The 26,900-nt window shown below is 49.6% G+C and overlaps 11 protein-coding genes across 11 annotated transcripts; 5 read left to right on the plus strand and 6 right to left on the minus strand.

The window, feature by feature from the left end:
• Positions 1-996: 996 nt before the first annotated feature.
• On the minus strand, positions 997-2,888 carry N7525_008854 (rRNA 2'-O-methyltransferase fibrillarin-like protein; the record flags this gene model as incomplete). Its single annotated transcript, XM_061214519.1, has 4 exons — positions 997-2,071; positions 2,135-2,403; positions 2,461-2,744; positions 2,807-2,888. The coding sequence occupies 4 exons, from the start codon at positions 2,886-2,888 to the stop codon at positions 997-999; spliced, it is 1,710 nt and encodes a 569-aa protein (XP_061068950.1).
• Positions 2,889-3,128: 240 nt separating this feature from the next.
• Positions 3,129-4,211, plus strand: N7525_008855 (RING finger domain protein; the record flags this gene model as incomplete). The annotated part of the gene is made up of 2 exons (XM_002562919.1): positions 3,129-3,330; positions 3,385-4,211. The coding sequence occupies 2 exons, from the start codon at positions 3,129-3,131 to the stop codon at positions 4,209-4,211; spliced, it is 1,029 nt and encodes a 342-aa protein (XP_002562965.1).
• A 611-nt stretch (positions 4,212-4,822) lies between these two features.
• On the minus strand, positions 4,823-5,245 carry N7525_008856 (uncharacterized protein; the record flags this gene model as incomplete). The annotated part of the gene is made up of 1 exon (XM_061214520.1): positions 4,823-5,245. One exon carries the CDS (start codon positions 5,243-5,245, stop codon positions 4,823-4,825), a length of 423 nt encoding a protein of 140 aa, XP_061068951.1.
• Positions 5,246-6,974: 1,729 nt separating this feature from the next.
• On the minus strand, positions 6,975-7,181 carry N7525_008857 (uncharacterized protein; the record flags this gene model as incomplete). The annotated part of the gene is made up of 1 exon (XM_061214521.1): positions 6,975-7,181. The coding sequence occupies one exon, from the start codon at positions 7,179-7,181 to the stop codon at positions 6,975-6,977; it is 207 nt and encodes a 68-aa protein (XP_061068952.1).
• A 1,879-nt stretch (positions 7,182-9,060) lies between these two features.
• Positions 9,061-10,798, minus strand: sld2 (the record flags this gene model as incomplete). Its single annotated transcript, XM_002562921.2, has 2 exons — positions 9,061-10,571; positions 10,648-10,798. The coding sequence occupies 2 exons, from the start codon at positions 10,796-10,798 to the stop codon at positions 9,061-9,063; spliced, it is 1,662 nt and encodes a 553-aa protein (XP_002562967.2).
• A 979-nt stretch (positions 10,799-11,777) lies between these two features.
• N7525_008859 (uncharacterized protein) lies at positions 11,778-12,980 on the plus strand (the record flags this gene model as incomplete). The annotated part of the gene is made up of 1 exon (XM_002562922.2): positions 11,778-12,980. One exon carries the CDS (start codon positions 11,778-11,780, stop codon positions 12,978-12,980), a length of 1,203 nt encoding a protein of 400 aa, XP_002562968.2.
• Positions 12,981-13,446: 466 nt separating this feature from the next.
• Positions 13,447-16,023, minus strand: N7525_008860 (uncharacterized protein; the record flags this gene model as incomplete). Its single annotated transcript, XM_061214522.1, has 17 exons — positions 13,447-13,632; positions 13,697-13,784; positions 13,843-13,992; positions 14,060-14,083; positions 14,141-14,242; positions 14,319-14,468; positions 14,522-14,563; positions 14,617-14,642; positions 14,701-14,807; positions 14,855-14,985; positions 15,032-15,119; positions 15,166-15,228; positions 15,277-15,373; positions 15,430-15,533; positions 15,582-15,685; positions 15,740-15,873; positions 15,925-16,023. 17 exons carry the CDS (start codon positions 16,021-16,023, stop codon positions 13,447-13,449), a joined length of 1,695 nt encoding a protein of 564 aa, XP_061068953.1.
• Positions 16,024-16,541: 518 nt separating this feature from the next.
• On the plus strand, positions 16,542-18,036 carry N7525_008861 (phytanoyl-CoA dioxygenase family protein; the record flags this gene model as incomplete). Its single annotated transcript, XM_061214523.1, has 9 exons — positions 16,542-16,674; positions 16,723-16,820; positions 16,866-16,948; positions 17,024-17,141; positions 17,215-17,316; positions 17,396-17,507; positions 17,598-17,676; positions 17,741-17,841; positions 17,924-18,036. 9 exons carry the CDS (start codon positions 16,542-16,544, stop codon positions 18,034-18,036), a joined length of 939 nt encoding a protein of 312 aa, XP_061068954.1.
• A 1,585-nt stretch (positions 18,037-19,621) lies between these two features.
• N7525_008862 (sucrase/ferredoxin-like domain-containing protein) lies at positions 19,622-20,557 on the minus strand (the record flags this gene model as incomplete). The annotated part of the gene is made up of 2 exons (XM_002562926.1): positions 19,622-20,215; positions 20,267-20,557. The coding sequence occupies 2 exons, from the start codon at positions 20,555-20,557 to the stop codon at positions 19,622-19,624; spliced, it is 885 nt and encodes a 294-aa protein (XP_002562972.1).
• Positions 20,558-21,818: 1,261 nt separating this feature from the next.
• On the plus strand, positions 21,819-24,483 carry N7525_008863 (putative C6 transcription factor; the record flags this gene model as incomplete). Its single annotated transcript, XM_061214524.1, has 4 exons — positions 21,819-22,529; positions 22,601-23,879; positions 23,938-24,350; positions 24,409-24,483. 4 exons carry the CDS (start codon positions 21,819-21,821, stop codon positions 24,481-24,483), a joined length of 2,478 nt encoding a protein of 825 aa, XP_061068955.1.
• A 965-nt stretch (positions 24,484-25,448) lies between these two features.
• N7525_008864 (uncharacterized protein) lies at positions 25,449-26,722 on the plus strand (the record flags this gene model as incomplete). Its single annotated transcript, XM_002562928.1, has 3 exons — positions 25,449-26,450; positions 26,512-26,644; positions 26,697-26,722. 3 exons carry the CDS (start codon positions 25,449-25,451, stop codon positions 26,720-26,722), a joined length of 1,161 nt encoding a protein of 386 aa, XP_002562974.1.
• Between the last annotated feature and the right edge of the window lie 178 nt (positions 26,723-26,900).

Below are 26,900 nucleotides of genomic sequence, written 5' to 3' on the forward strand. Positions count from 1 at the left end.
ATTCATGTCATCCAGGCAGATCTGGATCAGCTTCTCTAGCGTTACTCGCCAGGATTGACGATGGGTATTTGCGGGCAACGAAATCCATAAATTTATAGACGAAAGATTGAGGTCGTCATTTTCAGCTCTTCAGATCCATCCTGAAATATGCCGGGTTGGATGTGAGTCGTCCGTGGCATTTATCTGAGATGGTATATGTATCAAGCCTCTGCAGTAGTCTCAAGTCAGTCCTCTATCCACCCCTAAACATGGCTCAGAAGCTGCTCGGTTGCTCATTTACCATGGTTTTGGACATTGCAAGGTGTTATCAATGGCAAGGCTGACTGCAAGAAAGTGGGCCGAAGACTTGTTCTCATCAATGTGTCCCGCAAGTTGAATGGCGCGCTCGTTGCTGTCCTCGTCCACTGAGGAACTCTGTCACACTGACACATCGACATATGTGGGGAGTGAATGCATAGAGCAAGAAAGGGAAAGAATGTTTCATGAGATCCGTAGAGAGGAGATGAAGGAGAGAGGGTCAATTTTCCATGGAAGCAAGTCTCTTTATGTACTGGCTTGAAATGAAGGCCTGATATGTAAGGTGACAATGAATGCAAAGCAAACATTACCAACTATAGCTACATCAGTGCTCCTGGGATCAGCACACTTTGCACTTCCGTACGTCATTCGCATAAAAAATCTGGTTAGAGCTATGCATATATATCTATGTGCCGGACATAATATGTAGCGTGGTTAGAGTTCATTTCCAGATGACTCCTGATTGCAACACTGGGCTAAATTCTGAGTAGAGCGTGAATATCCACTACAAGATGTTCGTTAGATGGTCCTATACGACCAATAAGCGTGGATAAAAAAGGTGAGGCTCCGTGCGCCAATCCATTGATGCAAGCTGAACTTGGACATAATAAAATCTCGTAAAGTTACAGATGCTGGAGGCCAGCCCATAGGTAAGCCTTGAGAATCCGTGCTTCGGTGATCCAGAATACAGGTTGAATATCAATAATCCATGGAGTAACCCCCTCTGCCCGAGCCTCCACCATTGTGGCCATTCTTGCCGTCATACTGCCCATCGTATCCATTGCTATGGTCATCCAGCGACCTGTACTGATAGTATTCACCTCGACCACGACCTCGGCCACGGCCTCGGTTGTTGTTACCGCGTCCGCGTCCGCTACCTCGGCCACGACCACGATGAGCTCCCCTTCCCCGTGGACTATCATCATATTGACGACGTCCTTCACCGCCACCGCGCTGAGAGGATTGGTAGTTGCCGCGGCCAGGAGATGGGGCATCGGCGTTTGAGCCGGGTGGCCAGACGATATTCTCATCCTCCTGCTGGAAGCGTCTCTTTTGACTCCTGTTCAAGGGTCGCTCTCCTTGGCGGTGTTCTCCGCTGTCTTCAACTCGCAGGACAACTTTCTCGCCGACCACAGTGTCAAAGGTCATGGCCCTGTCAGCCGGAATGGGATGCCAGTTTTGGATCTGCCCTGCATCGATCAGACGAGCACCTTTGCGCACAGCCAGTACTACAATTGGCAGTGGGTTCTCAGTGTAATATGCTTCCGTCGCTGGGATAGGCGCCACACGGGCTGCCCATATCTTGTTGTCCAGGGTTCCAGTTCCGGTAACCTGCCACTTTAGTTTCTTGCCCAGGCCTCCAACCTTGTCCAGGACTGAACGGGGTGCTGGGCGTGGGGTGATTAGGATGCTGTTAGCCATGTACTTCAGGTCATTTGATTCAGCAAGCCCTGCGGGAAGCATCGGAGCTAGCAAATTCTGCATCATGTCGTTTGAAACCTGCGGAGAAACCAGGTATCCAGTGTAGAAGACGACGCGCTTGATGTACATCCGTCCACAGTGGCTCTTGGTTAAGTTCAAGGCAGGGTTTCGCAGTGCGAGGTTATGGGCATTGACCATGCGCTGCACCTCGGCAGTCTCAGTTACGGGGTCAAGGTATGTGCAGCCCTCAGTTACCTGGATGACTTCAGCAAGGATGGGCATCCGTGCAGTAGAGGGTCCACTTTGAAGGTCTCTGTTCACATTCTCGAAGAAGTCTCGGAACCCTTTCACACTAGCAGAAGGTCAATACCTTGATATGCTCAAAATTTAGCAACTCGGTTTCCAAGGGACTTACTGTCTCACACGATCCTCGTAGACGCGAATTTCCGCAGCCTGCTCGTAAGTGAAAACAAGGTCCTCAAGGAAGTTCTGTTTGAAGTTCATTGTGGACGCAAACCGTTGGCCGTTCGGACCAACTTCGGGCTTGAGACCAATAAGGTCAAACTCAAGATTTTGACTAGCGGCCATGCGCTTGATAATCTCTGCAAAGCCGGCCTCACTTCGACCGGTCAGCAACACCGTGAGTGCATCTTTCTGCTCCATGCTATTCCTAACTAGACCAAGCTTTGAAAGAAGTCAGCTGAAACTCCCGGAATATGTAATATGCGATAGAAGGCACACAATTTGCTCATTCCACCAGCCTTCCCATTTGCGAGGCTCTTCTATCTCCATGCCTTTCCCTGTGGCGGAGAGAATGTTGGGGTCATGCCACCATCCTCCAGTTGCGAAACAGTCGTTCGTTTGAAGGAAGCCGATTGAGGAGCCATGCCATAATTGTGGGTTTGGTAGGGGACTTAGGAATACTGGAAGCGCGGAGGTTAGTGAGTGTCGGACCATCGTAGGTTGAATATGCTCACAGGTGTTGTCGAAATCGTAGACGTGAATTGCGCGGATTGAAGAAACAGCTGAAAACGGAAAAAAAGTGGTCAGAATCATGGCAGAGGAATAGACAGCAATGAGATCCAACCTGGCAACTCCTTGTTCACTACAGACCAGCGCCGTAGTGAGGTGATGGTATGCGGGCGAATCCCGCCTGCGCTGTAAGACATATTGGGAGAACCGAGGCGTGCAAGTTTTTCTGAAACGACTGCCTTAGCAGACCGCATTCTATCAGGTAAAAGAGAGATATGTTGCTAGCGCATGACTGGGAAAGAAAGAGAGTTGGAAGTCGCAAAGCAGGGTGACAGCTCTCCCGAGAAATTGGTTTTGCCGCCCGAACGCGATAAACGTGACAAATGTGACTGACTGGGAACTAAACTCCTGCAACCCACCCCTGGCATGTCGCCTGTATGGATGATGTCGAATTGCGACAGGAAATCCTCCAGCGGACTCTTAAAGAGGTAGCTGATGAGGAGAAAGAGGCAGCAAATCCTTGTGTTATTTGCTTAGACACTATCGCCGAGCCGTGTGTGGCACAGCCATGCCACCATACGAACTTCGACTTCCTCTGCCTTGTCAGTTGGATTGAGCAGCAACCGAAATGTCCACTATGTCAGTATTCACTAGACACATACTTCTGACTAGATCTGGCTGACAAGACAATAGGTAAAATCGAGTTGACAGCGGTGCAATATGATCTCAACGCCACACAAGGCCCGAAGCTATACAAGCTCCCGCCCCCGAGCGCAGCAATTCCCGCAGCTCCAGCCTCTGCTCGATTGCGCCCCGGTAATCGTTACGGCCCACGAGGGCGACGTCCTCCACCCTTGCCGCCACCACAGCCAGACGACCCGCTCGAGCGCCGGCGCAATGTCTATCGCAACCAAACATACTCGATGCGAGTCGGATCCAATCGGTTGTCTCAGTACCGAGAACTGACACCGGAACTCTTTGCTCGTGACGAGGGGCTCGTCTCGCGCGCTCGGAAGTGGATCCGCCGTGAACTACGAGTCTTCTCTTTCCTGAATCCGGAACCGGAGGACGTAGAGCGGACATCTCACCAGGTCTCGCGCCCTGGGCCCCAACGGCTGGAGAATCGCAGGGCAAACAATGCCGAGTTTCTGCTGGAATATGTCATTGCTATCTTGCGCACGGTTGATCTCAAAGGCAGTGCTGGGCAGGCGGAGGATCTGTTGCGTGATTTCATCGGACGCGAGAATGCGTGTCTGTTCCTCCATGAGTTACAGGCGTGGTTGAGGAGTCCTTATAATTCTTTGGAGGACTGGGACCGTCATGTGCAGTACTCGAATACTCCGCGGAGTACATCCCACGGAAGCTATAGGGACTCTGATGACTTGGGTCGTAGATCTACTCCTGTGCACACTCGCGGTAGACCACAGAGGTTCCGAAGACCATACAGGTCCAGGTCTCAGGAGAATATTGATCGCTCCAGGCGGCTGCAACAAGCTCAACAGCGATATAATCCATACTAGATATCCGCTTGGCATACAGGTGTTACATCTACAGCTTTAATGATTGTATAGGGAAATAATCAATCTCTGGTAATCGCATGTTATGATTTATAGATTATAAGATTTGGAGTCGTGGTTGCATTTTTATTCTCCTCTTTCCAATCTCTTGTTCGCTGTGCTCAAGTTCGAAGTCTAAAGTACTGTAGATCCGCACGCCGTGGTCGCGCGCCCGGTCAAACTAGTATATCAGGCTATGGAGAGAAAGCTGCCTTTATGCAGGCCAATAGCACGCTTGCTTCCACAGCCAGTGCATGTATATGTCGTTGAACCTGCCCACTGTGATGAGCATCTCGTGATTGTTCTGCGAAACGAGGAAGCAGTGCCTAGAAAGACAGCCGGTAGCGATAATTGCAGAGCGAAGCGAAGCAATATTAGAACATAGGCCCCCCGGGTCGCTGCGAGGTCACGTGACAGGGCCAACAGTGAGGTCCCAAAAAAAGGGCAGAAAAGAAAAAGACTAGCCCCAATTTAGTTAGACAAACACGCTAGTCCAGTCCTCTCACGGTTAAATTAAGTCTGGTTCCACCAATCTTCTTCCTTGATATATCTATATAGAGTAACTAGGTAGGTAGCTATTCCCAGAGTTTGATAGCTCGGTCTTGAATGTCGGGCAGGTCGCTGAGCTCCTCAGAGATTGTAATGCGTGTGGTAGCAGCAACGGCTTCAGTTTTGTCCGTCAGGGCGGCCTCTCGAGGTTGGAGCTGGCGGTACGTAGACATACGTTCGTGTAGCCGCTTTAAATCGTCGATGTCTGGCTCTATGCGGTCCAGGTTTTCTATGATGCTTTTATAGGCGCCTACGAATTTGCGGAGTGTTTTTTCCTCGCTGCCGGCTTGGTGAAGTTGGCTTGGCGCTGCCGCTCGGTCATCCTGGCTTTGTGGTGTAGGAATTACCTCGAGGCGAGCAGGCAAGCAGGCGGGAGTGGAGATGGGCAGGCTCATGCACTCTTCTCTATGACCTCTTGATCCCAACAAAGGCACTAGTGGTTGAGCCATCTCCTCCCATCTTCCCACAAAAAAAGCCATCTACGTTCGCATTGAAGGGAACTCCTGGCTTGGATTCTGCTTCGAGAACTTCTGGCGTTGGCGGCCCCTCTGCTACCCCAAGGTTCTGGCTTGACGGCTGGGATCTAAATTTGGGAACACAGCCCTAAATTGTCAGCCATGTTCTTCTCAGGTCGCTTCTTCGAAAGCCTCGTCCAAGCCGGGGGCCGCCGGGGCCGGGGCCTTGTTGGAAAGTTAAACATACTTTAGGGAGCGTAAACCCGCCGTTTTAGTACAGGATTAGGTACTGCTGGTACTTGTCACGCTAGAGAAATGCCAGTTCGAGGGAGAATAGTTGCTTTAGCTTCTCATCTAGGATGCCAGGTGCCGGTGCGAAGAATCTCATTGAGATGTCACCGCCATCGAAGTTCCGATGGGTCACAGAGCAGGAGTCTCGAGGATAGACTCAGCTGCTGGTTCATCGACCTTATCTGAGCTTCTGGGGGCGCTGTGAGTGGATCTGACCATTCTGTGTACACTGTAAGGCGAGGTGCGATGAGAGACCTGGCCAGTGGTGGACATAGAAGTCGTAGGAGTGCCATTTCTTTCCAATCAGATCGGTTGCTTTGGAATTCCGGGCCGATGTGGCAAAGCACACTATCGTGGTTCAGCTCTCGTTTGGCATCAAAAAGCAAGGCTGGCTCGATGGGTAGGATTGTCACCGGAAGTCTTCATGGTTTCGGGGTGGTACCTGCCACCGCTGCTGGATTTGTTATCTCCATGTGCTTTAATCCAATCCCCAACCGTGTTTTGGCTCCGAGGAGTTTATTCGAGACCTTTTGGGATTTGAGATCATAACATCGGGTCGGTTTCAGCAGGGCTAGGTGGAGTCAATTTCACTGTCGCAGTTGCCCGATTGATGAAATGCTCCATCGCTTCGTGGACTCGTGTCTTAGCTACCACTCGACGTAGGCGACATTGGTCCCCCGGCTTGGCTATTATGGTCTGTTAGCGCATAATAGCACGACGAGGATATGGGCTGGGATTACCACTGTTCCCACGCATTTGTTTCTTTGGATTCCGGAGAATTGGTGCTTCAGCAAAGCCCTTCTGTTGACTTGCTTACTATGGTAGCCACCTCCGCGTGAAGCAACGGCATAAGCGAAAAAAGCGGCCTCGTGCACCTTACCGTGTTTAATGGCAAGGTCAGTTCTGCTTGTCGTGCTAGGGGACTGGAACTGCTTCAGGAAGATAGCATTCTTCTATGTGCTGATGAAGCCTTCTTAACAACGCATCTTCTGCATATCCCGCAGAGGTTGTGCGATCTTGCGCCAAAGGTTGCTTTGACTGGCCAAAATGCCGATGTGGCTAACGAAGCAAGTGGATCAGTAATTCCCAAAGCCCTCGTTAATCCCCCGGTCGATCTGTTATAGTTTTGAAGGTAGCCATCGAGGCTTTATCATCAACGCCATTGGGTATAGGAACTCGCGGCCCTTGAGTTGTATCAGTGTGAGGATGGCCGAGGCATACAACTGACGAGCAGTCGAGCAAATTTAAACTTACCCAGGCTGAGGAGTCACGAGTCAATACATCATCCTGCCGAAGTCTCAGATGCATTAGACAGTCGAGGACGAATGTAACCAGTAAAAGTATTAGGATACAGCTTCGCGGGATTGACGTACTCCTGTATACACGTCCTTTGGGAGCTCTTGGACGTATATGAGGATAAACAAACAGCCTCTCATACGACCGACCAATGCGAGCGTTCTAGGAGCTGGCGCGCGTTTTTGTCTCCTTCAATTCCGATCGAGGATCCCATTCGGGGAACCTCATGCTCTTTGATGTTGTGTGTGAACGCAATGCCGCCTCCATCCTGGGATGACATGGCGCCGGGTAAAAATTCGATGTCAAAGCTGTCCGCTTGTATGTGTGGCAAGAGTCGAGACATGGCTTGAAGTCGCAGCTCAAACCAGTTTGTATATATCAAAGGGCAAAGCGTCCAACGAAGCTTTCGGCACTGTGGGCTTTTGTTCCGCCATTCCCGCCGAGTAAAAGACGATCGGCCTCTTCGCATCAGGCGCTGCCGGATGGCAACCTTCAACCCTACCACCGCTTTAAGGGCAACGGGACACTGCGCGATACCATAGCAACGTCTGTGTCTTGCTATACCCTGTTCCAACCGAGTTAAAGTCGGCGAAGCGAATGTTCACCCCATCCGTCCTGAAGACCGCTCCTGAGGACTTGGACAGCCTGTTCGAACTGCCCTTGAACCCAAATTGAACCACTGATGTACTTGGCCGATGTAGATAATCTTCTGAATTGCGGAGGATTTGCCACTCAGCCTGGCTATAGTCGACAGTCCTCGAACTCCAGCCAGCAGTGAGTGTCATGGGTTCTCCTGGGCTTTCTCCCATTGGAGGACTTTCTGCAAGACCACCTTTGGCCACTTTCAGAGAATTAGCCAGCCCGGTCTTCGATCTTCAAATGGGTCCACCACTGACCTGGCTCTATCATCTTAGGCCATACGCCGCGATCAGTGTGAAGACGGTTTTGATCATGCACTCAGCGACGACAGGAGCGTACGTTTCTCCGTCATTTTGTCCTGGAAATCGCCACACACAACCCAGCACGCTTTGAATCCGTAGACTTTGTCTCTGGTGTTGGTCTTCACTGTGAAGCGCCATTGGCCTGGCAGGATTTTAGCCTTTATGGAGTGATCTGCATGAGGAGGGGACTCTTCTCCCTCTGTGCTTAGATCCTATATATAGATGTAGCAGGCGTTCCAGAGGCAACCGGCTCCCTGAGAAACACAAAAGCTGCGTCACGGTAGAATATTGATAAATCGGGTCTGGCCTCCCGTAGGCAGCGGCAAAACGCAACTAAATCGATCTAGTCAGCGCCAATTCATCACAAAGCAAAGGTCTTTCCAGGAGGAGCGATCTCACGAGGATAAGGGCGTTTATATATCTATATATATATGTATATATATATAGTATTGCGGGGCGCATTGCCAAGGCTGACGCAGGCTATGACCAATAGTCAGTACCAAACACCCGAAAGATTCACCAGGCAGTTGGTTGATGCTGTGGACGAGAAAGACAATGGAGAAACCAACCTGGAGGGGAAAGTGACAGGTGTACGATCCTGCCATCTTCTTCGTCTTACCAGAGCATGGCCATTTCCACATTGATTTCTCTTAAGAAAGGAACTGACGGAAGAAACAGCAGGAATAGAGTCTAGAATGAGTGTAGAGGAAAAGAAGAGGTAAGAGTCTAGCTTTGATGAGTTTAAGAAGTTTACGAAAATGGCAACCGCGCCTGGGCAACAATGAAGTAGGAAGGAGCCGCCAGTTTCATTGCCTGGGGCAGAAATATCAAACAGCTTGGAATCCAAGCAAGGCAGATAACTACCTAGGTAAAATCATGTGGTTAGCATCTGACTTGAGAGAGAGAGTTGATCAAGGGCATTCACTTTCTCTCCCTCACTCTCTCCTCAGGCAGATATGGCTCCAGTAGCGGAATTGCTGAAAATGCTCTGGGGTTCGCTGCAGGCGCCTTCAAACTTGAGAGCTGGATTTATACTTGTTCAACGCCATCGACATTTTTCGTTGGTAGGATCTGCTAATTGAACAGGTACTATGTGTACAGTTTCAGGACCAATTTCAGTGGTTACGAGACAGTCCTCGGGTCTGGACAGGTAGGATGGAGAGATCGAGAGTGTTGATATGCTATGATAATGTATCTGAAATGGAAGATGCTATGTATGCTAAATAAAAATGTATGGATGCAATCGTCACTTCATGAAAACCAAGCAGGGCTGCCCGGTTCTTACTTTCGGCGGAAACGCCCTCTACCCCGTGAGGAACCTCCTCTGTTGATGCTTAATGAGCGATAGTTCGCATGAGCTTGGGGATTGACCTTCCGGGCACGAGGTTTCTTTGCTTCGGCAGTCTCGGAAGGCTTCTTCGGAGGTTTGCCCATAGGTTCTTGTTCCTGTTGTTTCGCAGCAGAGGATGAAACAGCTTCCTTTATTCTCTCCGAGAAAGTCTTCGGTCTTGCAACAGGCTTTGGCTGTTCTCCAAATTCGGGATCATCATCCGAGTCCGGCTCAAACTCGGCCTCGGTATCAAGCTCAGGCTCTGACATGGTATGAAGGGAAGCGGCCTCATCTGCCCGCTCAATGTCACTCGGGACATCGTCCCAGCCGTCATTAGCAGCAGGTTGCTGTTGCGTTCCCGGAACTGCTGTAACATCATCCTCATGTTTCGGGTCCTCATTCATCGCAGGAGGGGCCTTTGGTTTGGGCTTCGGCTGATGAATAACTGGTCTCATGATCACTCTTCGCGTCGTTCGCTTCTGTCCCTTCTTCTTGTATTTCCGGTTCACGTCCGGTCCTTGACTATCCTCGACCTGGACCTTGGCCGCTTCTTCCGCCTCTGCCTCCTCCTCCATCTCGCGCATGATCTCCCAGTCTTCTTCCATACGATCCTCTTCCATGTCCCGCAGTCCTTGGACCAAATGCGTTAGCCCCTTGCTGGCAAACCTTTGCGGCTTGCGTGAAACAATAGGACTGAGTCCAGGACCATCATGCTTTTCGCTAGGTGGAGGATATCGACCAGAGTTGGAGCGACGGAGGAAAGATGGTGTCCCAGACTGCGCTTCTTGGGCTGAGATTTCAGGCGCCGGATTTAGCGAATTCGTCGTCTGTTCATCTGGATTATCGTCCGCTTCCACCATAGCGGCATAACGCATCGTGGTCGGTGTCGCGAATAGATTTGCGAGATAGAACTGTTTGGTCTCAGACGCAGGGGTTCGTGCAAGCCTGGGCGTCTCCTGCTGAGCCTCTACTTCCGGGACCTCAGGGATCGTGTCCACAGGTCTTCGTTTCGAGGGTGTTCGAAACGTGGCAGCTAGGTTATTACTCTGCCTCGTAGCGGATGGTGTTCCACCACTCCCACCAGATTCAGAAAGCATGTCGAACAGGCCCAATGCCTTTCCATCACGCTGAGGCGTAGGCCCAATTGCGGCCTTGAGTGGTGACGGTGCTGGGAGCCCTTGCCGATGTGTACTGGGACTAAATAGTCTCCGAAGAGTTGACGGCGAGTCATACGGATCAAGTTGTGCAGGGTGGTGTTTGGTGCGATTGTTGGATGGAGTCGCAAAGAGTCCTCTAGATGATTTACGGGGTGTGACTTGAAGATATGCACTATCCTGATCAGGGGGAGATGCATGTTTCCGCTTCTTCGAGTGACTGTCATACGGCTCTTGTCGGCTGTTCTCGCGTCGGCTTAGGGATGCTTCAAGGGCCTTGAGACGACTGTACTCCTTGTATTTAGCCGCTAGTGCATTGAACAACATTTTGAATTAGTACTTTATATCCTTCCAAGTATCATGCGGCCCGAAATCTTGACCTACCGATATCCGCGTTTTGTTTGATATCATCGCGTCCGGCTTTGCGGCCCCCATTGGCCGACGCGAAGGCTTTCTCCCATGTTTTCAATTCGGCGCGAACGTTGATAGCTTGAGCGCCAATCTCGGCACTGGAATTAAGAACGTTGTCGGCCATTGTGGCATTGTACGTGTTACGGGCCAACTTGGAAGAAGAGCAGTCTGGCCGTAAATCGATCGATGCGCGTCGCGTGACGCGAACTAAATAACGAAAATTAGACCAAATTAAGTAGGCGGTCTGATGTTACCAACCACTAAGTCATCAAGCCCAAATGGGGAGGCGGTAAGTTTCTGCCCAAAAGTGGGGTTATATTGAACTTTAAGGGTGTGTCTTTCGCCCTTCGGGGCATATGGTCAACTGAAAATATACAGAGAAGATTAGCATGGCCCCTGCACTAAGGATGACACGCATAATCAAAGAGAAGCTACCAATTTTTTTTTCATCACGCAAGCTCAGTTATAGTTCTAGGGTACGAGCTTTTTATGTATGTTGTATATCATTGCGATGTTATACTGTGGATGTGGATGTCACGTGTCAATCGCCGTTCGACTCGCCGTGTTGTCGCGGTTATATTTGAACTTTCAGGACCGGCTTCACGGCATACTGTGAAATGAAAACATACCTGAGAAGTATGGCCGCTGCACTAACGAATACATGACCCAATCAAAAAGAAGCACCTTTTTTTCTCCTTCAGTCCTTGATTAATGTTTCCGATAACATGGTGCAGTTCCATGTGGTGTAAACACATGATGTATAATCATGTCTCCCCGCATCTGGGCAGTCCTTATCATATCTTCGCATCTCCGCTTTCTCGGTTATCTTGGCCAAGACCTTCCCACCTGGGCTCCCAACAGGAATTCACTCCCATTTTTGTCTTATCTCCTTCATATTTTACCGCAATGACAATTGTACAACCATGCCCCCCAAGCGTGAACGTACGGTTCAAGGCTCGTGCTGGCCCTGCAAACAACGCCGGGTGAAATGCGATCTTGGGAAGCCATTATGCCAGAGATGTATTTCATCTGGGGCAAAATGCTGTTATGACAAGCTTTTGATCAGGTGGAAAAAGACACCATCAAAAACACAGAGCTTGACCATGTCTGAGTCCCCAATTATGAGCCTCAATATACACTTAAAAGATAATAACTTGGCGGCTGGAGATCTCAAGGCCCTTGAGTACTTTCAGTTCGCCTTATGGCCTCTTTTCACCACTTCGGCTCATCCTTGCCCACCACCCATACCTCTAGCCATGGAATGCCAACCGGTACTTCTGGCCGTGTGTGAATTGGCTGAGGCGCATCGCACACTGCGGGACGAGGCTGGAAGTAGCACGGTGAGCGCACCGTTTGATAAAAGAATGAGCTGTCTGGCTTCAGTCAGGGAGCAGCTTCGAAATAATCCCAATCATACATCACTTTCGCCTCTGCTGGTCGCAGTCTTTCTGCTCTATTTTTTAGACGGCTTTATTGAATGTGATCGTCAATCTGCATCAACGGCAAGTCACCACGTGGGCGTCCAAGCGATTGTCGATCATCTCGGAGGCTTCTCAGCTCTTATAAAAATCGGCCAAAAGGACATCACTATGCTACTATCGGAATTCGCGTCCACAGACCTGACGAAGGCTCTGCTGGACGATCGACCTCCTTGCTTTCCCGCTGAAATCTGGACACAGATAGAGCACGGGACAGTGTGGTGGGACCAAGAAACATACAACGGCACAACGCTGGCATCGGTATTTAGAATCATGTCGGAAATGTCTTTGTACCGCCAGAAAATCAGGGGAGACCCAGAGACACTTTCGATGGAAGTGGTGCGAGGATTTGAGCGGTGTCTACAGCCGTCATACCAGATCCTCGACTTTGACCATCTCGAAAACCCCAGTACCTACACTGCGCATGAATCGACGCTTGAACGAAGGATGCAGGCCGACTCCTTCACACGTGCTTTTCAACATAGTGCCCTCGTCTACCTCTACCGAGCAATTTGTGGCCTTCCACCGAGACACTCTTTGGTACAACAGCATGTCCAGTCATGCGTAGAATGCATCAGAAATATCTCTCCTCTTTCTAAGGCCCATAACTGTATAATATTTCCATTGTACATCATGGGCGCCCACACATTCTTGCAAGATCAGCAGGCCTTTGTCTTGGAGAGACTTGACTCTATATACAAATATTTGCGCTTTAACTGTGTATTGTTGGTTCGTGCAGCGTTGGTGGACTTATGGGAGTCGCCACGTCATGATGGGGATTGGTGGGGAATGTTTACATCTCTGGATGAACATGTGCTTGTGATCTAGCTATTGCTATAATTACTACGAGCGTTGAAGCGAATACCATGCATTAATGACATTTGTCTAGGCTTAAGCTCTATTGGAAACAGGGCTTGTCAGAAATGCTAATAAAGGCTTGGTTTAAGATGACCTTGGAATCCCAATCACTCCCTAGTCTGGAGCCTTAATCATGCGCGGTGAGATTATCTAGAATCAGGTTTCCACTGACGACGTTCAAGTATACATCTGCATTGTGTACCTGCACGAACCAAATTTCTAGCGGAGCAAGTCGATACTTTTATGAGACAAAAATCATTTCCTCTAGAAAGGGAGGCTATAATGTCTAAAAAGCCCTATACGAGTCTCGATTCACTAAATGAATACCCAAACACAGCAGAATAAACAAACCAACCAAATCGAGGACCAAGCTATTCATTGATCCCTATTCGCAACCAACAAAATCCAGATACTTAAATAGATAAAAAGTCACGAGCTAGAAAATCTTCGCCATAATCTTATCCTTCACAGTCACTGGCGCAGCCTCGCGCTCTTGCCGGTAGTGCTCCGTCAGAGCGTCGAAGAAGTCTAACCCCGAAAACAAGTCAACGTCCTTGCTCTTGTGGAAGGGGGTGTGTTTGAATATCTTCCAACTGATACCGATTATACTGGCGAGAGCGATCTATAACAAATAAATCAAAACTTGTTAGCTCTGACGATATCGTTTCCCGGAAAACTGCACGTACGATCCCATAGTTAAAGATGAATGTTGATACTTTCCAGTTGCCGTGGATGAAGACAGCATATCCTTGGACCCTGACGCGAGGTGTATTGCTTTAGTATACTAGTGTTCGATGTCCTTCATAGTCAACGTAGAGATAGAGTGACGTACCAGAGGAAGATGAACGCCCAGAAAAATGCCCAGTAGCCTGCGTAGGGCTGGTACCTTGAGACTCTCGGTAGAAAGCTCTTTCTATCAATGCCTTGAGCATTGAGGGCCGCATTGAATCGGATCCATGTAAAAGACATGACGGTCCAGTTGCTGGCTCTGTAGTTAGAGTCGGTCGGGTGATAATCACTTGGTGAGGTGAGAGTCGAAGGATACGTACAACATAGTAGCAGCAGTGCAGAAACTAGGTGAGCAAACCTGTTAGCGAAGTTATATTCCACCAGCTTGAAAGAGGATTTACTTCAGAATCCAGTTTAGGACTTCGGCACTGCTGGAGCCTAGAGCGAGATATGCAAGGCAAGAAAGTAGCATGACCACGATAACAGCCATGTATGGGACGCCCCTAGTAAATCATAAGCAAATGCGTTGTTTCGGAGCACAGATATAATACACGCCTTTTGTTTAATCGTTTAAGGAACTTGGGCGCCCGTCCATCTAGTGCAAGAGCGTGTAGACTGCGCGAAGCGTTGAATGTATATGCATTTCCAGCGGAGACAATTGTAGTAAGCAATGCGGCATTGACAATGGACGGCAAGACTGGGATCTGTAGACGTTGCATTGAAATCACGCTGTGATGTTAGACCAGCTTCTCGAGGATATGTGTTCTGCGTAGCGTACTTACTATGGGGATCCGCCGGCGTAGCTGTCCGATCCGTTTGTAAGACTGTAATAACTAATTAGTGATCCTGTAGACTTGGCCTGAATATCGAGTCTCACATCTGATCATTGTATGGAACTAGAATCTGCATAGCGGGTTAGTCTAGCTAGGATAGAAGCTGGAGTTGAAGGGCGTTGACTTACCCCAACGCAAAGACAGCCACCGATAAAAAAGACAATAAGGCGAGTCATGATGGTGTTGAATGCTCGTGGCACAGTTCGACGGGGATCTCTGGACTCTCCAGCGATCACTACATGATATTAGCCGGTAAATATTCGGAAGGCTGAATGAACTTACTTGAGATGTACTCTGGCCCGCCCATACAAAATGCAGCCACGTTAACGGCGTTTACGAACGACATTAAACGATTCGAAGGATCAGCACCAGCCCAAGGTCCGGGGTCTTTCCAGTAACGGAAACCAAATCGACTGCATAGTGTTAGATTCAACTTAGTAATTGCAGGGGTGTACTTACTCATTCAAAGGGTTTCCTCCAAGCATAACCACGATCGTGTATACAATAAGACCCGTGGCCAGTAAGACCTTGCCCAGTGCGAGCCAGACTAGGTTGTTAGTTAGAAGTTAATCAGGGGGCGCTGGAAGACGTACACTCAGCTTCTCCGAAGAGATCGGCTCGGTAGACGTTGATTGCCAGATAAAGAACGAGCGAGACTGATGCCGTCAGTAAAGTTAATACCAATCCATGTTGGAAAAGCCTACTTGAGATCAGAACGGCAGGCGATTGGTTATACCCCCAGTATTCAACAAGCGTGTTAATAACCGTGGCCTCGAAGATGACAAAAGACGTTTGCGCGAACTTCAGCGTATTGTTAGCAATAAGTTCCTGAAGATACCTAGTTATACAGTACTAACAAAATGGTTGTAACCGACTGCTACCCCGAGCGCAGGATCAACCATTCGACCTGCTAGACGAATGAAGGCCCCATCGAGTGGAAACAATGTGACAACCTCGACCTCTAGACATTATCAGCACCTCGTTACACGGTCGATAGCGATACACTCACGGCATTGAGCAATAGAAAAGACAATAGTAGCCCAGAATATAAACGCAAGAAATAGGCAAAGGGGCCCGGACATTACCCCAGATCCAATGCCTACGAACAAAGCGCTGCGGATTGTCAGTGTGACATCGGGTTGATGGAAAGTATGCCTGGTGACTGACGCTCCAATTGATCCAGCAATTGCAGTAAGCTGGATCTGCCTCGGGTTCAATCGACGGTGGTTCACGGCTTCTCTTATGGCTGCGCTCAACTCCGTCTCATTGGACTTGGAAGGGTCTTCTGGGTTCCCAGGCTCCTAAGTACAGCTGGTTAGCCGAATACCAGATACAGAGGAAGGATAACGAACAAAAGCTACCTGCCCAATGTCGATAGAGTCGGGTCTCGACATTGTTTGTTCTTTTTTGGACTGCTGAGTGTCACTGTTCGAAATAGCGGTATTCTCCATTGTGGCGGAAGGAGATAGACACTGAAGACATGGAAGGAAAAACCATGATTATATACCAAATCCGCAAATAGGGGAGACAGTATAATATGCACCACCCAGTGAGAACCAAGATAAAGTAAAATTACTCCCAGCGCGGAGGAACCGCTAAGAATAGCCGCCTGGGCATCCTCATCTGCCAGGTAACGTCTGCATCTGGAACAGACCACAGCCGGCCCGGTATTCCACCGGGAAATAGACAAAGAAAACGTGAATTGGGGTAAGATGTCTTGGGTATGCCTGATAGCTTCGTTCCGATTGAGAGTGCTGATAGGAGGAGGCCGTGGGGGGGAAGCAGCAAGGATCCTTTGTAGGCCCACCTTCGAGATAGCAAGGAAGGTCGAAGCTATCCTTGTTACAAACCCCGGGCCGGGGGTATCCCTGGCCTGTGATCCGTGTCCTACTCTATTAAAACCAGCTGTGATTCCAGCACATGTGCCATTCCCCAGTAGTTATCTGTTCTGTCTGATAGACATACCACCATGGCCCCCTCACTCGTCACCATCGACTCCTCTGAACCTCTTGAGAAGATTATCAAGGTCATTGAAAGAGATGGCGGGGTTATCGTTTCTAACTTTCTGTCCCCGGAGCTCTTGAAAGAGTGCATGGATGCGAGTAAGTTCATCCACCATCCATCATAAAAACAGTACTAACCAACTCTAGTTGAGCCATTCTTCCAAGGCCGCAATACTTACGACTCTAGGGCTACCCACGAGGAACTCGGTCCAGACTTCTTCCCAGAAGGATCTCAGCGTGTCTATGTAGGTCCTCGCGCCGCCATCAACACACATAGCTGACATTCCCAGGCCCTCCTAGCCAAGATTCCAGACCAACTCACCAAAATCGTACGCCTCCCCGTTTGGCAAGGCATCATGGCGCAGTTCTTGAAGTAAGATTCTCTTCCCCCCCCCCCCCCCACAACTTTCTCAAACGCCAAACGGCAGTACTAAGCTATCACCTCAAGTGATGAGTTTTCCTCCTACACAGGAGATAGGCTTGTCCCCCAGAAGAGCGGATACATGCTCGCTTCCACCGCAGCTCTTCGCCTGGTCCCGGGAGCTAAGCCGCAGCCCCTACACAGAGTAAGCCAGCCTTTAGCTTGACACCTCGCCTTCAAAAGAACCATGCCTAATTAGATCCTGCCTCTCGATCCAGGATCAAATCGCCTACCAGACGCGACCAGACCCCAGCAACCCCTTCTTTACTCCAATGGTCGGTTGCCTGATTGCAGGATCCAAGAGCACTTACAAGAACGGGGTAAGTCCGCTTCACAGCTATGATCGTCTCTCCATGATACCAGCCATCATCAACTAACGACCTGGATCCCACTCTGCAGGCCACCGCAGTAATCAGCGGTAGCCATCTCTGGGGCCCCGAGCGCATCCCCAAGGTCGAAGAATGCACATACGCAGAGATGGAACCGGGCTCTGCACTCTTCACCCTCGGCTGTAAGTCTCCTGCAACGCAATTCGACATACTCTTCGGTTCTGATTTAATACATGACGTGATGTATCGTGACTCACCATCCCTCTATCTAGCAACCTATCACGGCGCCGGTGAAAACAAATGTGACAAGACCGACCCGTTGGCTCTCCGCACGCTCTTTGCCGTCTTTGGGTAAGATGAGCGTCATCCATTGTACAATTTCCCCTCTTTCAATATGCTAACCTCATCCGTCCAGTCAACGAGACTACTTCCGCCAAGACCAGGAGGAAGTCCTCTCGACGCCTATTGAGATCGCGCGTCGACTGCCCGAGGATATTCTCAAAATCGCTGGTTACTGTACGTTACAACTTATTTATCGTAGCCCCGCACTGTCTTGTCACTATTAGAAATGACGCTAACCTATACACTGGAATAACAGATAAAGCCGTCGGCGGAGTTGGTTACGTAGAAGATCACCAGAGCCCGCACGAGTTCTTGCATAGGGACGATCTTGGGACGGGCAAGTTTGGGGTTGCGAATTTGGCTGTTTGAGTTGAATTACTTTTCAGTCATTTTCTTTATATGTTATCAGTCAAATGAAATGTAGTGTGTTATTTGGAGTCGTGACGCCCCCGTACTGAGTTAGGGTTCTCGGATATCGGTCCAAGCCCCCCTTTTCCCCACCCCCGGCAAATGGAATGTCTGACTCGCGTCGTCTAGGGTGCGGCCGGCTCTCTGGGTAATTGCCTAGTGGCAGCGACAGTCAGTTAATGTTATGAAATATCCATACGTGGTTCAACTTCCGGACTGGAGAGTATCCTTAACGTTGAATTTGAAAAGGACCCGATCATTTTTCCGGACGCCCATATCCAATACCTCAGTAGCCTTACCATCATCAACTGTTAGTTAGCACAGGTGGCTATCTTCAGATAAGGGTCTCACGCGACTCCGAGTTCGAAGTAAAGTAAATCCACGAGTCAGATCAAACCTCTTGGACCTTCCTTCGAGTCCAGCGTCAAGTGACCGTGCGTGATTCCGGGTCTGCTCCAGGGCTAGTCTAGTGGCGCAAGCTAATTTGTTCGGGTTGAGAAGAGATAGGCTCGGGTCGATGGTAGACGATGGTCTTCGACTGTCTATCTAGACCTGCACAATCCCTGTCCATGAGAATTGTTCCTGTATAAGTATACGACTATAGAAGAATCTAACTTCTAAGCACTTCTATAGACACGCTATCTAATATAAGGCATTACAATATAGATTATGAGACATAGGATTCTACATAAATGAATAAGGCTTAGTTCAAATGACTTCGGACTCCCGCCCCTGCCTGGAGGCTTGGACGTGCGGGGGTGAGATTGAAGATGCGCTATCGCATCGGTCGAGTATGTCAGAGCATAATTGGACTTTAGCTCTATTCCAAAAGAAGGACTCCAAACCGGGCTCTATAGTCCGGGCGATGCGATACATGCCTCTTGCAACACCGCCGCGACCAAATACCACTACAGCAATTATATGTACATCGCTGTTTCACATGCGCTGGAGCAGCAGATTGCTGTTTGTATTGCAAGACAAACTCAGACATGGGAGTCAAGTCTCAAGAATGAGGACACGGAGGACTCGAAGCGAAGGTTGTTCCCTTCTTTGTCTGATCCTCCGATTCCATGTGTCTTGCATACGCGTATGTCTGGATATACTGGAACATACAGACACCCCACGGGAGCGACTTTTACCATCCAAATAAGCAATAACGGGCTTATTGCCGACCTGCAGGATCGTGTCATTCTGTTTAAAATGTCTCTTGTTCATGCAAGCGGGAAATTCTTCGTTGGAAGCATCCGTAATGCAGGGTTCGACTTGATACCGCCCTTCGCAGTGGATTCTATATTAATGCTGTGGGCGTGGCGAAAAGAATTGGCCTTCTTTTGGAACCTGCTCCGAAAGGGAAAATGCTCTTGCTTGATCGTTGTGATACTTAGGCTTTTATGTTGCTATGCAAGAGACAGAAAAAGAGCGAGGAGGATACATACGGATGGTTCAATTATTGCCCAAAGACCCTGGCGTTTCCCATTTTCCTCGCTATGAATGCATTAAATATCGCCATTTCAATAAAATCCAAGCCTAGCACTATTAAATCCAATTACCAACTCGTCAATTCTTTCAGCCGATCAAACCCACCCCTCAACTGTGACTCAGGATGCACAACCTTTCCCTGCAGAACAGTGTACTTAACAATGCCCTCACAATGCTCGGGCCGGACACGGGCAAGCCAAATCATCTGCTGATCCTTCTTGCGATAAATCAAAACATTCGCAGAGAACTTGTGCCCGCCGACATGCGACACAAAGAATATACCCACCCCGCCAGCCCGGGAGTCATCCGCATCCCGGTTCAGGCCCAGGGGACGAAGATGTCGCTCCAGCTCGCGCTTAATCAGTGGCGCTGTAATACCACAGCGCGCGTCTCGGCGTCCGTGTGAGCACAGTAGTATCACGTAGTCAAGTTCGCAAGGCCGAGCGCTCATCCCGCTCGCGGGAGAGGTGGTCTCGTTTCCATTTTGCTGGTTGGTGGGGTGGTCGATGAATTTGGCTACCAGGTTTGGAACGTCTGCTTGTGTCACCGAGTCGACGTATGTGAATGATGGCAGAATTAATACCGTGGTAGCTTGGTTGGAACCTTCGTCGGTGGTTGGTTGTTCTGGAGGAGTGAGATTTGATGCTGAGACTTTGATGACCTGGATCGGGTGTTAAGTGGGGGTATGCTACATGGGAATTTCGGAGCTTACGCCATGATCTGATTCTGCCTCATCGAATGCTTCCATCAGACTTCCTGTCATCTTTTCGACATGTTTTTCCTTCCAGTCGGATTTGCCCGTTGCCACGAGGACGTGGGAATGGAATTCTTTGATCTGGCCATAAAGCGGTCTTGACGTTTCTACTTTGACTTTTGACGGAAACTTGACTGTGCAGTCGGCGCAGTCCTTTAAGCATTCGGGGCCATCCTCTTTGGGATCCACTTTGGGGAAGAGGTAGTCGTTGGTCCCTGTGCGGCCGAAGGAAAGCAAGGAACGCAGCATGTCGAAGGGGTTATTAAGTTGTGAAGGCAAAGTTAGAAGTTAGAAGTTGATTCCAGGCGTTTTTTTAATTCGAAGGTTGCCTGGAGATCTGAAGATCCCCTAAGTAGTTATAGAGCCTAGTATCTCCGAGAGTTGCGCCGAGTCGGAAAAGCCCGAACCCCGAGCTTAACATAGTTATCTCCAGCCCTGGAGACTAGGACGAAGCTTAGTGGAGATGATTCCTTTTGACACCCCATTTTATCTTACTAGTTATATTAAGTCTAACGCTGCGGGGACTTACGGCCACTTAGCGTCTATGTATTTGATCTACTTCTCCGACGCGGAATCTACCTTGAAAGCTTGGAATTGACTCATCTGGCGAGCCCAAACATATCAATTTACTCACCTTAGATTTAACCACGCCTCGGAAAATAACATATACTTGATCGTCAGCGAGATTGCCAAAAAGGCGGTATGAACACCGCTACCTTTGCTTCTTGTATACCGCATCGAGAATCGTATTTAGAGTAGAAATAGAAGAACATAGGCAACCGAAGAAGGCAGCATTGGTGTAACGGACTTTGAACCCGATCAAACATGGGCGTCGGGCGTTTCCAAGGCCTATACAGTCCCATTGTATGAGTAACAATCAGATGAAACATCTGCACACGGTATACCGCATGGTTACTCGTATGAGCGTGGCGACCAGAGGAAGGGAATCCGGTCCCACGCGTACAACATATAGGGACATTGTTGATATTGACCTTGGCGGTGATGGCGATTCTCGTATTTGAAACCAGACCAACATCATCGGGATTACCGCGTGTCGTTGCCTAGAGATTTCCAGCGAATGCAGTTACCCATTTGCAATGCTTGAATAATTTCCGGTAGGTCTTGGAAGATTTTCAGTCCCGAATGTGTCAGACGGGAAGATAGGCCCATGTCACTGCGCTAGAGTAAGCGCACGCCGAGCCCCTTAACAGGGGTCCAGTTTGTTCACGGAACTCTCGGGACGTGGACTTTGTGGGCCTGGGAGAAAGATAATATACAGGATGTCCTCAAGATATAAGAAAAGAACATAAATCCCTTATTCCTTTGTCATTCAAGTGATAGATGAAGGAAAAAAAGGAAAGGAAAGACTTCGGTCAGACTTTCCACTTTGGGTCCCACGAGCGGGACCACGTAAGCCGAAGAAGCCACCCCGGAACCTTGGAATTCCCAGAACTTCCACATCTCGGACGTAAGATCTTGATCTTTCCTATAGCTTGTCTCCAACGAGTGCATGGATGTTCAAGGGAATGCCCAACCCGAGCGCGTGCGCAAGCGTCGCCGCCGCACAATGGCGTGCACGCAGTGTCGCACGCGCAAGTTGCGATGTGATCGCGAATATCCCACTTGCAGTCGCTGCTTAAAGAGCAGAACTCCGAGCAAATGCACATATGAGGATGGCTTTTTATGGCAGCAGCCCACTACTGTTCCGACCACGGCATTTGCTGCCGACCGAGGGTCTGCATTATCTATGCCTAGAGATACCCCAATCGAGACACCTCCGGACTCGGGGATACCTCCAGTGTCAACTCGGTCAGAGCCTTTCCCCACTAATGATACACCTCGACTGGCTATGGCCGGCGGTCCAATGCATCACAATTATCATGGTCTTACGGGACATGCTCTTGCACCGCCCTATAGAAGTCGACCACACGACAAAGAGCGAAAGGACTGCTTCTTGGAAACTGTTCTCGGTGCTCCTAAGGCTGCTGTCAATCAGGAACCCTACGTAAACGTGGGTGTTTTACAGCGTCCCAAGCGTCCGGCGCCGGCTGAGCGAGAAACACAAGCTCCGTCGCAGACCGACGATGAGCACATTGATGAAGAAGAGGACCCGTTGTCACCTACGGACCACCTCGACCTTGCTCCTCGCATAATGATGAGGGGCCGTGAAACTCAAACGCGGTTCAGTGGATCGGGCATCTTTGCCAATTTAGTAGCACAGGTCTGCTCCTGCCCTTTAGGTCCCAATTGCCAATAATGACAATCACAATGCGGAGGCTGACATATTCGTAGTTTCCTGATATAAAATATTTTGCAGAAGAGATCAAACTTTCTACCCCGATCTTCGCGCAACTTCAGCCGGACCTGAGAAGGGTTAAGCGCGGGCTATTGAAGCATATGGTGCTCAGCAGGCCCTTCCCCGACCCTACGACGGCTTCGCTAATTAGCATGCTTCCCTCGCGCGGTGTGGTCGATGAGCTTGTTGGGTTGTATATCACTCATATTGAGTCCACTCACCGCATTCTTCATGTTCCATCCTTCTTACGAGAGCTTGACCAATTCTGGGCCATGCGAGATAGCCCGGCCTCAATATCTGCTGGCTTTACAGTTCAGGTACTGTTGGTCCTTGCCTGCGCGTGGAACCTCGCAGATTTTGCTAGTCTGCAGTCAAAAAGTTCGGGCGAACTCAAGTGCCAGTCTGCAGTGGAGTGGACGCTTCATGCAGGGAAATGGATTGAGAATCTTCACACTAAGCGTCCGGAGATCACATCAATGCGACTCTCTATTCTGTTGATTTTAGCGCGCAATGCTCACGGAATGAGACGTAGCCAGGCTTGGCTCACAACAAGTACATTGGTCAAGCAAGCAATGATGGCAGGGTACCATCGCGACCCAAGCCGATACGCACGGATCTCTGTATTCAACAAAGAGATGCGACGGCGACTGTGGACAACCATTGTGGAACTGGACCTACAAGTTGCTCTTGACCGGGGAATGCCACCGTCAGTACAAAGCTTCGACTATGATGCAGCTCCGGGGATGAACATCTACGATGACGAGATCCACGAGAACAGCACCGAAGTTCCCGAAAGCCGGCCACTGAGCGAAGTTACCGACTCATCGTTCCAGTCTATACTGAGTCGCTCGTTACCTCTCCGCCTTCAAGCATGTTCTCTCATGCATTCCCCACGGATCAGCTGTCGATACGAGGATATTCAGCGCTTGGACAGTGAGCTCAACCGGCATCTTTCTCGGATTCCTGCATGGGTGGCACCAGACCCCAACGACATCGTCGCCCAACGCAAAGTAATGTTGTGGAAGGGATTGATCGAGACTAAGCTTTGCCAGTCTTTACTGTCTGTCCACACTCCTTTTGCCATTCAAGCACGACGAGAATCACTCTTTGCTCCCTCCACGCGTACTCGCCTGGATGCCGCAACCAGGATACTGTCAACGCAGCGCCGGTTACACGAGATCTCGCGGACGCTCTCGTTATGTATGCTTGGCGAATGGACTATCCAAGCCTACATTTCCATTTGCCAAGTGCTACACACAACCGAATTCGACACCTGTAAGTTTTTCCTAGTATTCGGTACTTCACTATCAGAGCTTTCACTGATAACTTGCAGCTCCCCCCTCCTATCCCACCTCCTCGACCTTCATCCTCCATAATATACCCGGTATCCCCGAATCGCTCATATCGCTCGTAGAAACAGCCCTGATCGCATTGGAAGAGCGCTCCCTTTTGATGACCAAGGGAGCAAAGGACTATTATTTCCTCTCGACGATCGTCGCACTAGTCAAATCACGACTCTGGCCGGCACAGGCCGCTATGTACAAGCAACAAGTTGTCGAGCGGGTCCTGTCATTTGCGCAGATTCTCTTCTCTCGGCACATGCACTGCGACCACCTCGGCGACAAGGGGATGGGCAATTTCAAGAACAACCAGGTAGCTGCCTTTATGGCGGCTCCAACAATGGCACCTGTGATGCAGCCCGAATTTGATCCCAATGGGATGCATCCGCCGCAGCCTGGCGCCATAGTGAGTTTAGTTGCATGTTCTCCTTGGTTCTTGCGTTCTCTGCTAACTGAGTTCTCAGCCACCTGGCGAGTTCGATCCTTTCTTGGAGATCTTCGATTGGGAAGATCTGACAAGCATGACGTTTCCCTGTTGAGCAGAGCAGATCGAGCAGGTTTTGGCTTTTTGTATTAACATTGTAGGATATCTGTCTTTCTGCATTTGCTATGCCTCTACCGTTGTACATAGTTGAACCATCTAGCTGAATACCCATAGTAAATAAGAACTAGTTATCGCAATGCGGCCATTGATAGTCCGTTGCGTAATCATGAATGTTGTGACTCGGTCGGGTCCACCATGAGATCATGATCGGAGATATCAGGCTTGACGGGATGCAAGGGGGATGCAGGGTCAAAAGAACAGGAACAACACGCTTAGCACGGATCGCTATTTGAACCCTTACTCGCAAGTGCCGAGACTTATATGCAACTGTTTTTTTCTCTAGTTTGACAGCTGTACATTATTTCAAAGAGCCTTGCCTTAGAGTCGCGAAGGCTGATTGATCGTCACGTTAGGCTATTCCGAGGTGGGAACGATATGCAATGATCGACTGGATTTGCTGTCACCTACAACACTTGTAGGTCATATCGCAGTGCCATTGCGAGAATAGGACGAAAGATGAGAGATATAAGGAACAAAAGCAACAATAATAAACATGCAATTCAACCTAAAGCCAATCCCAGCGAACTGCGATCTGAGACAAGCGGGTCTAGTACCTGAGGGTACCTCGGTACAAAGCAGAAAATGGCCGTGGGTCAGGTACCTCCTAGGTACCATTTTCCAAATATAGATCTATGTAGCCGCCTAAACCCAAACACTTGGCTTTCGAACTAACATGAGGCTCGCGGGCTGTGCTTTTTTCTTTTTCTTTCTTTTCCCTTGCCACTTGCATATTTATACCATGTGTTTCTTCCCTCGCTTCCCATTTCCACTGCATTGACCACTCTAATATCCATTAAAGAAAGAAGAGCCATGCGTATCACGATCCGATAAAATCCCAAAGGCCAGCCAGGCCAATCCCCTTCATAAAATCCACGCATTTACTCCAATGTAACCACCACGATGCACCACCTCCTACTCCTATCAATAATCATTGCGATCGCAACCCCACTGGGAGCGATCCCATCCCAATCCGGGGCCCAAAGCGCGAAACAAGTATACCAAACAACGAAAAAGTTCCCACTCGCAAACCCAGGCAACATCCCAGTCCACGATCCCAACATAATCCTCCACAACGAGCAATACTACCTCTTCAAAGGCGGGGTCAACATCCCAATCTTCAAATCAGCCAACGTATCCGGGCCATGGGAAAAGCTCGGCACAGTCCTCGCCGGCGACAGCATAATCCCCAAAACCAACCGCACCCGACCCTGGGCACCAACAACAATCGAAAAAGACGGCACATTCTACTGCTACTACACCGTGAGCGCGAAAGGGTCGCGCGACAGCGCCATTGGCGTCGCAACAACGACCTCCCTCGACGGCAGTCCCTGGACCGACCACGGTGTGCTCATTAACACAGGCACCGGCGCGGGATCCGGGGTGTGGCCGTATACGATCACGAACGCCATCGACGCGTCTGTGGTTTTCGACCGGGATTCTGGACAGGCGTATCTCAACTACGGCAGCTTCTGGCATGATATCTGGCAGGTGCCGCTGGAGGATGATTTGCTTTCTGTTAGGGATGGTGAGGCGCCGGATGCGGTGCAGTTGACTTTTATCCCGCGGGCGAAGACGAAGCCTGAGGAGGGGGTGTGGGTTAGTTTTCGGGATGGGTTTTATTATGCTTGGTTTAGTCATGGGAATTGTTGTAATTTCAAGAATGGGTTCCCCGGGCGTGGGAAGGAGTATAGTATTCGGGTTGGGAGGTCGAGGAGTGTGCGTGGGCCGTTTGAGGATAAGACGGGGAAGTCTTTGCTTGAGGGTGGTGGTACGGTGGTGTATGGTTCGAATCATGGAGCTGTGTATGCACCTGGTGGTCTGGGTGTTTTGCCTGGGAATAATGATTCCATGGATATTCTCTACTATCATTATTTGAATACCTCGGGTGGATTTAAGCATGGGGTGAGTCTTTGTTTTGCTTTTTTTGTTTTCGAATTGGCATTTGAACTGACTGTTCTCGCAGGAAGCTCAGCTCGGCTGGAACTATCTGAAATATGAGGATGGGTGGCCGGTGCCTGTTGAAGGCACAAATGCAACAGCCAATAATGCCTTCGGTTATGGACCCCCTGGTTGGGGTTATCTAGCAATCATGTCCGGTAAGAGGAGAATTTCGATATTCGCGTGTTTTATGCTGATACCTGGCTATAGGTCTATGGCTGTGCATATGGCAATAGCAATTCTTCGCATCGATACCTCCGTGTTTCTTTCTTCGTGTTATTCAGCGATTCTATGTCATGGCGGTGGCGTTCTATTGGATTCCCAGGATTATGTCTATCATATAGCGAGCATTGCATTCTATCCTCATCAATGGATATCATTGGCATACAAAGCCATGGCGCTAAACGCAACAAT

This window comes from Penicillium rubens, assembly GCF_028828025.1.
Source record: "Penicillium rubens strain IBT 27055 chromosome Unknown utg000003l_segment0_segment0, whole genome shotgun sequence".
Taxonomy (NCBI): Eukaryota; Fungi; Ascomycota; class Eurotiomycetes; order Eurotiales; family Aspergillaceae; genus Penicillium; species Penicillium rubens.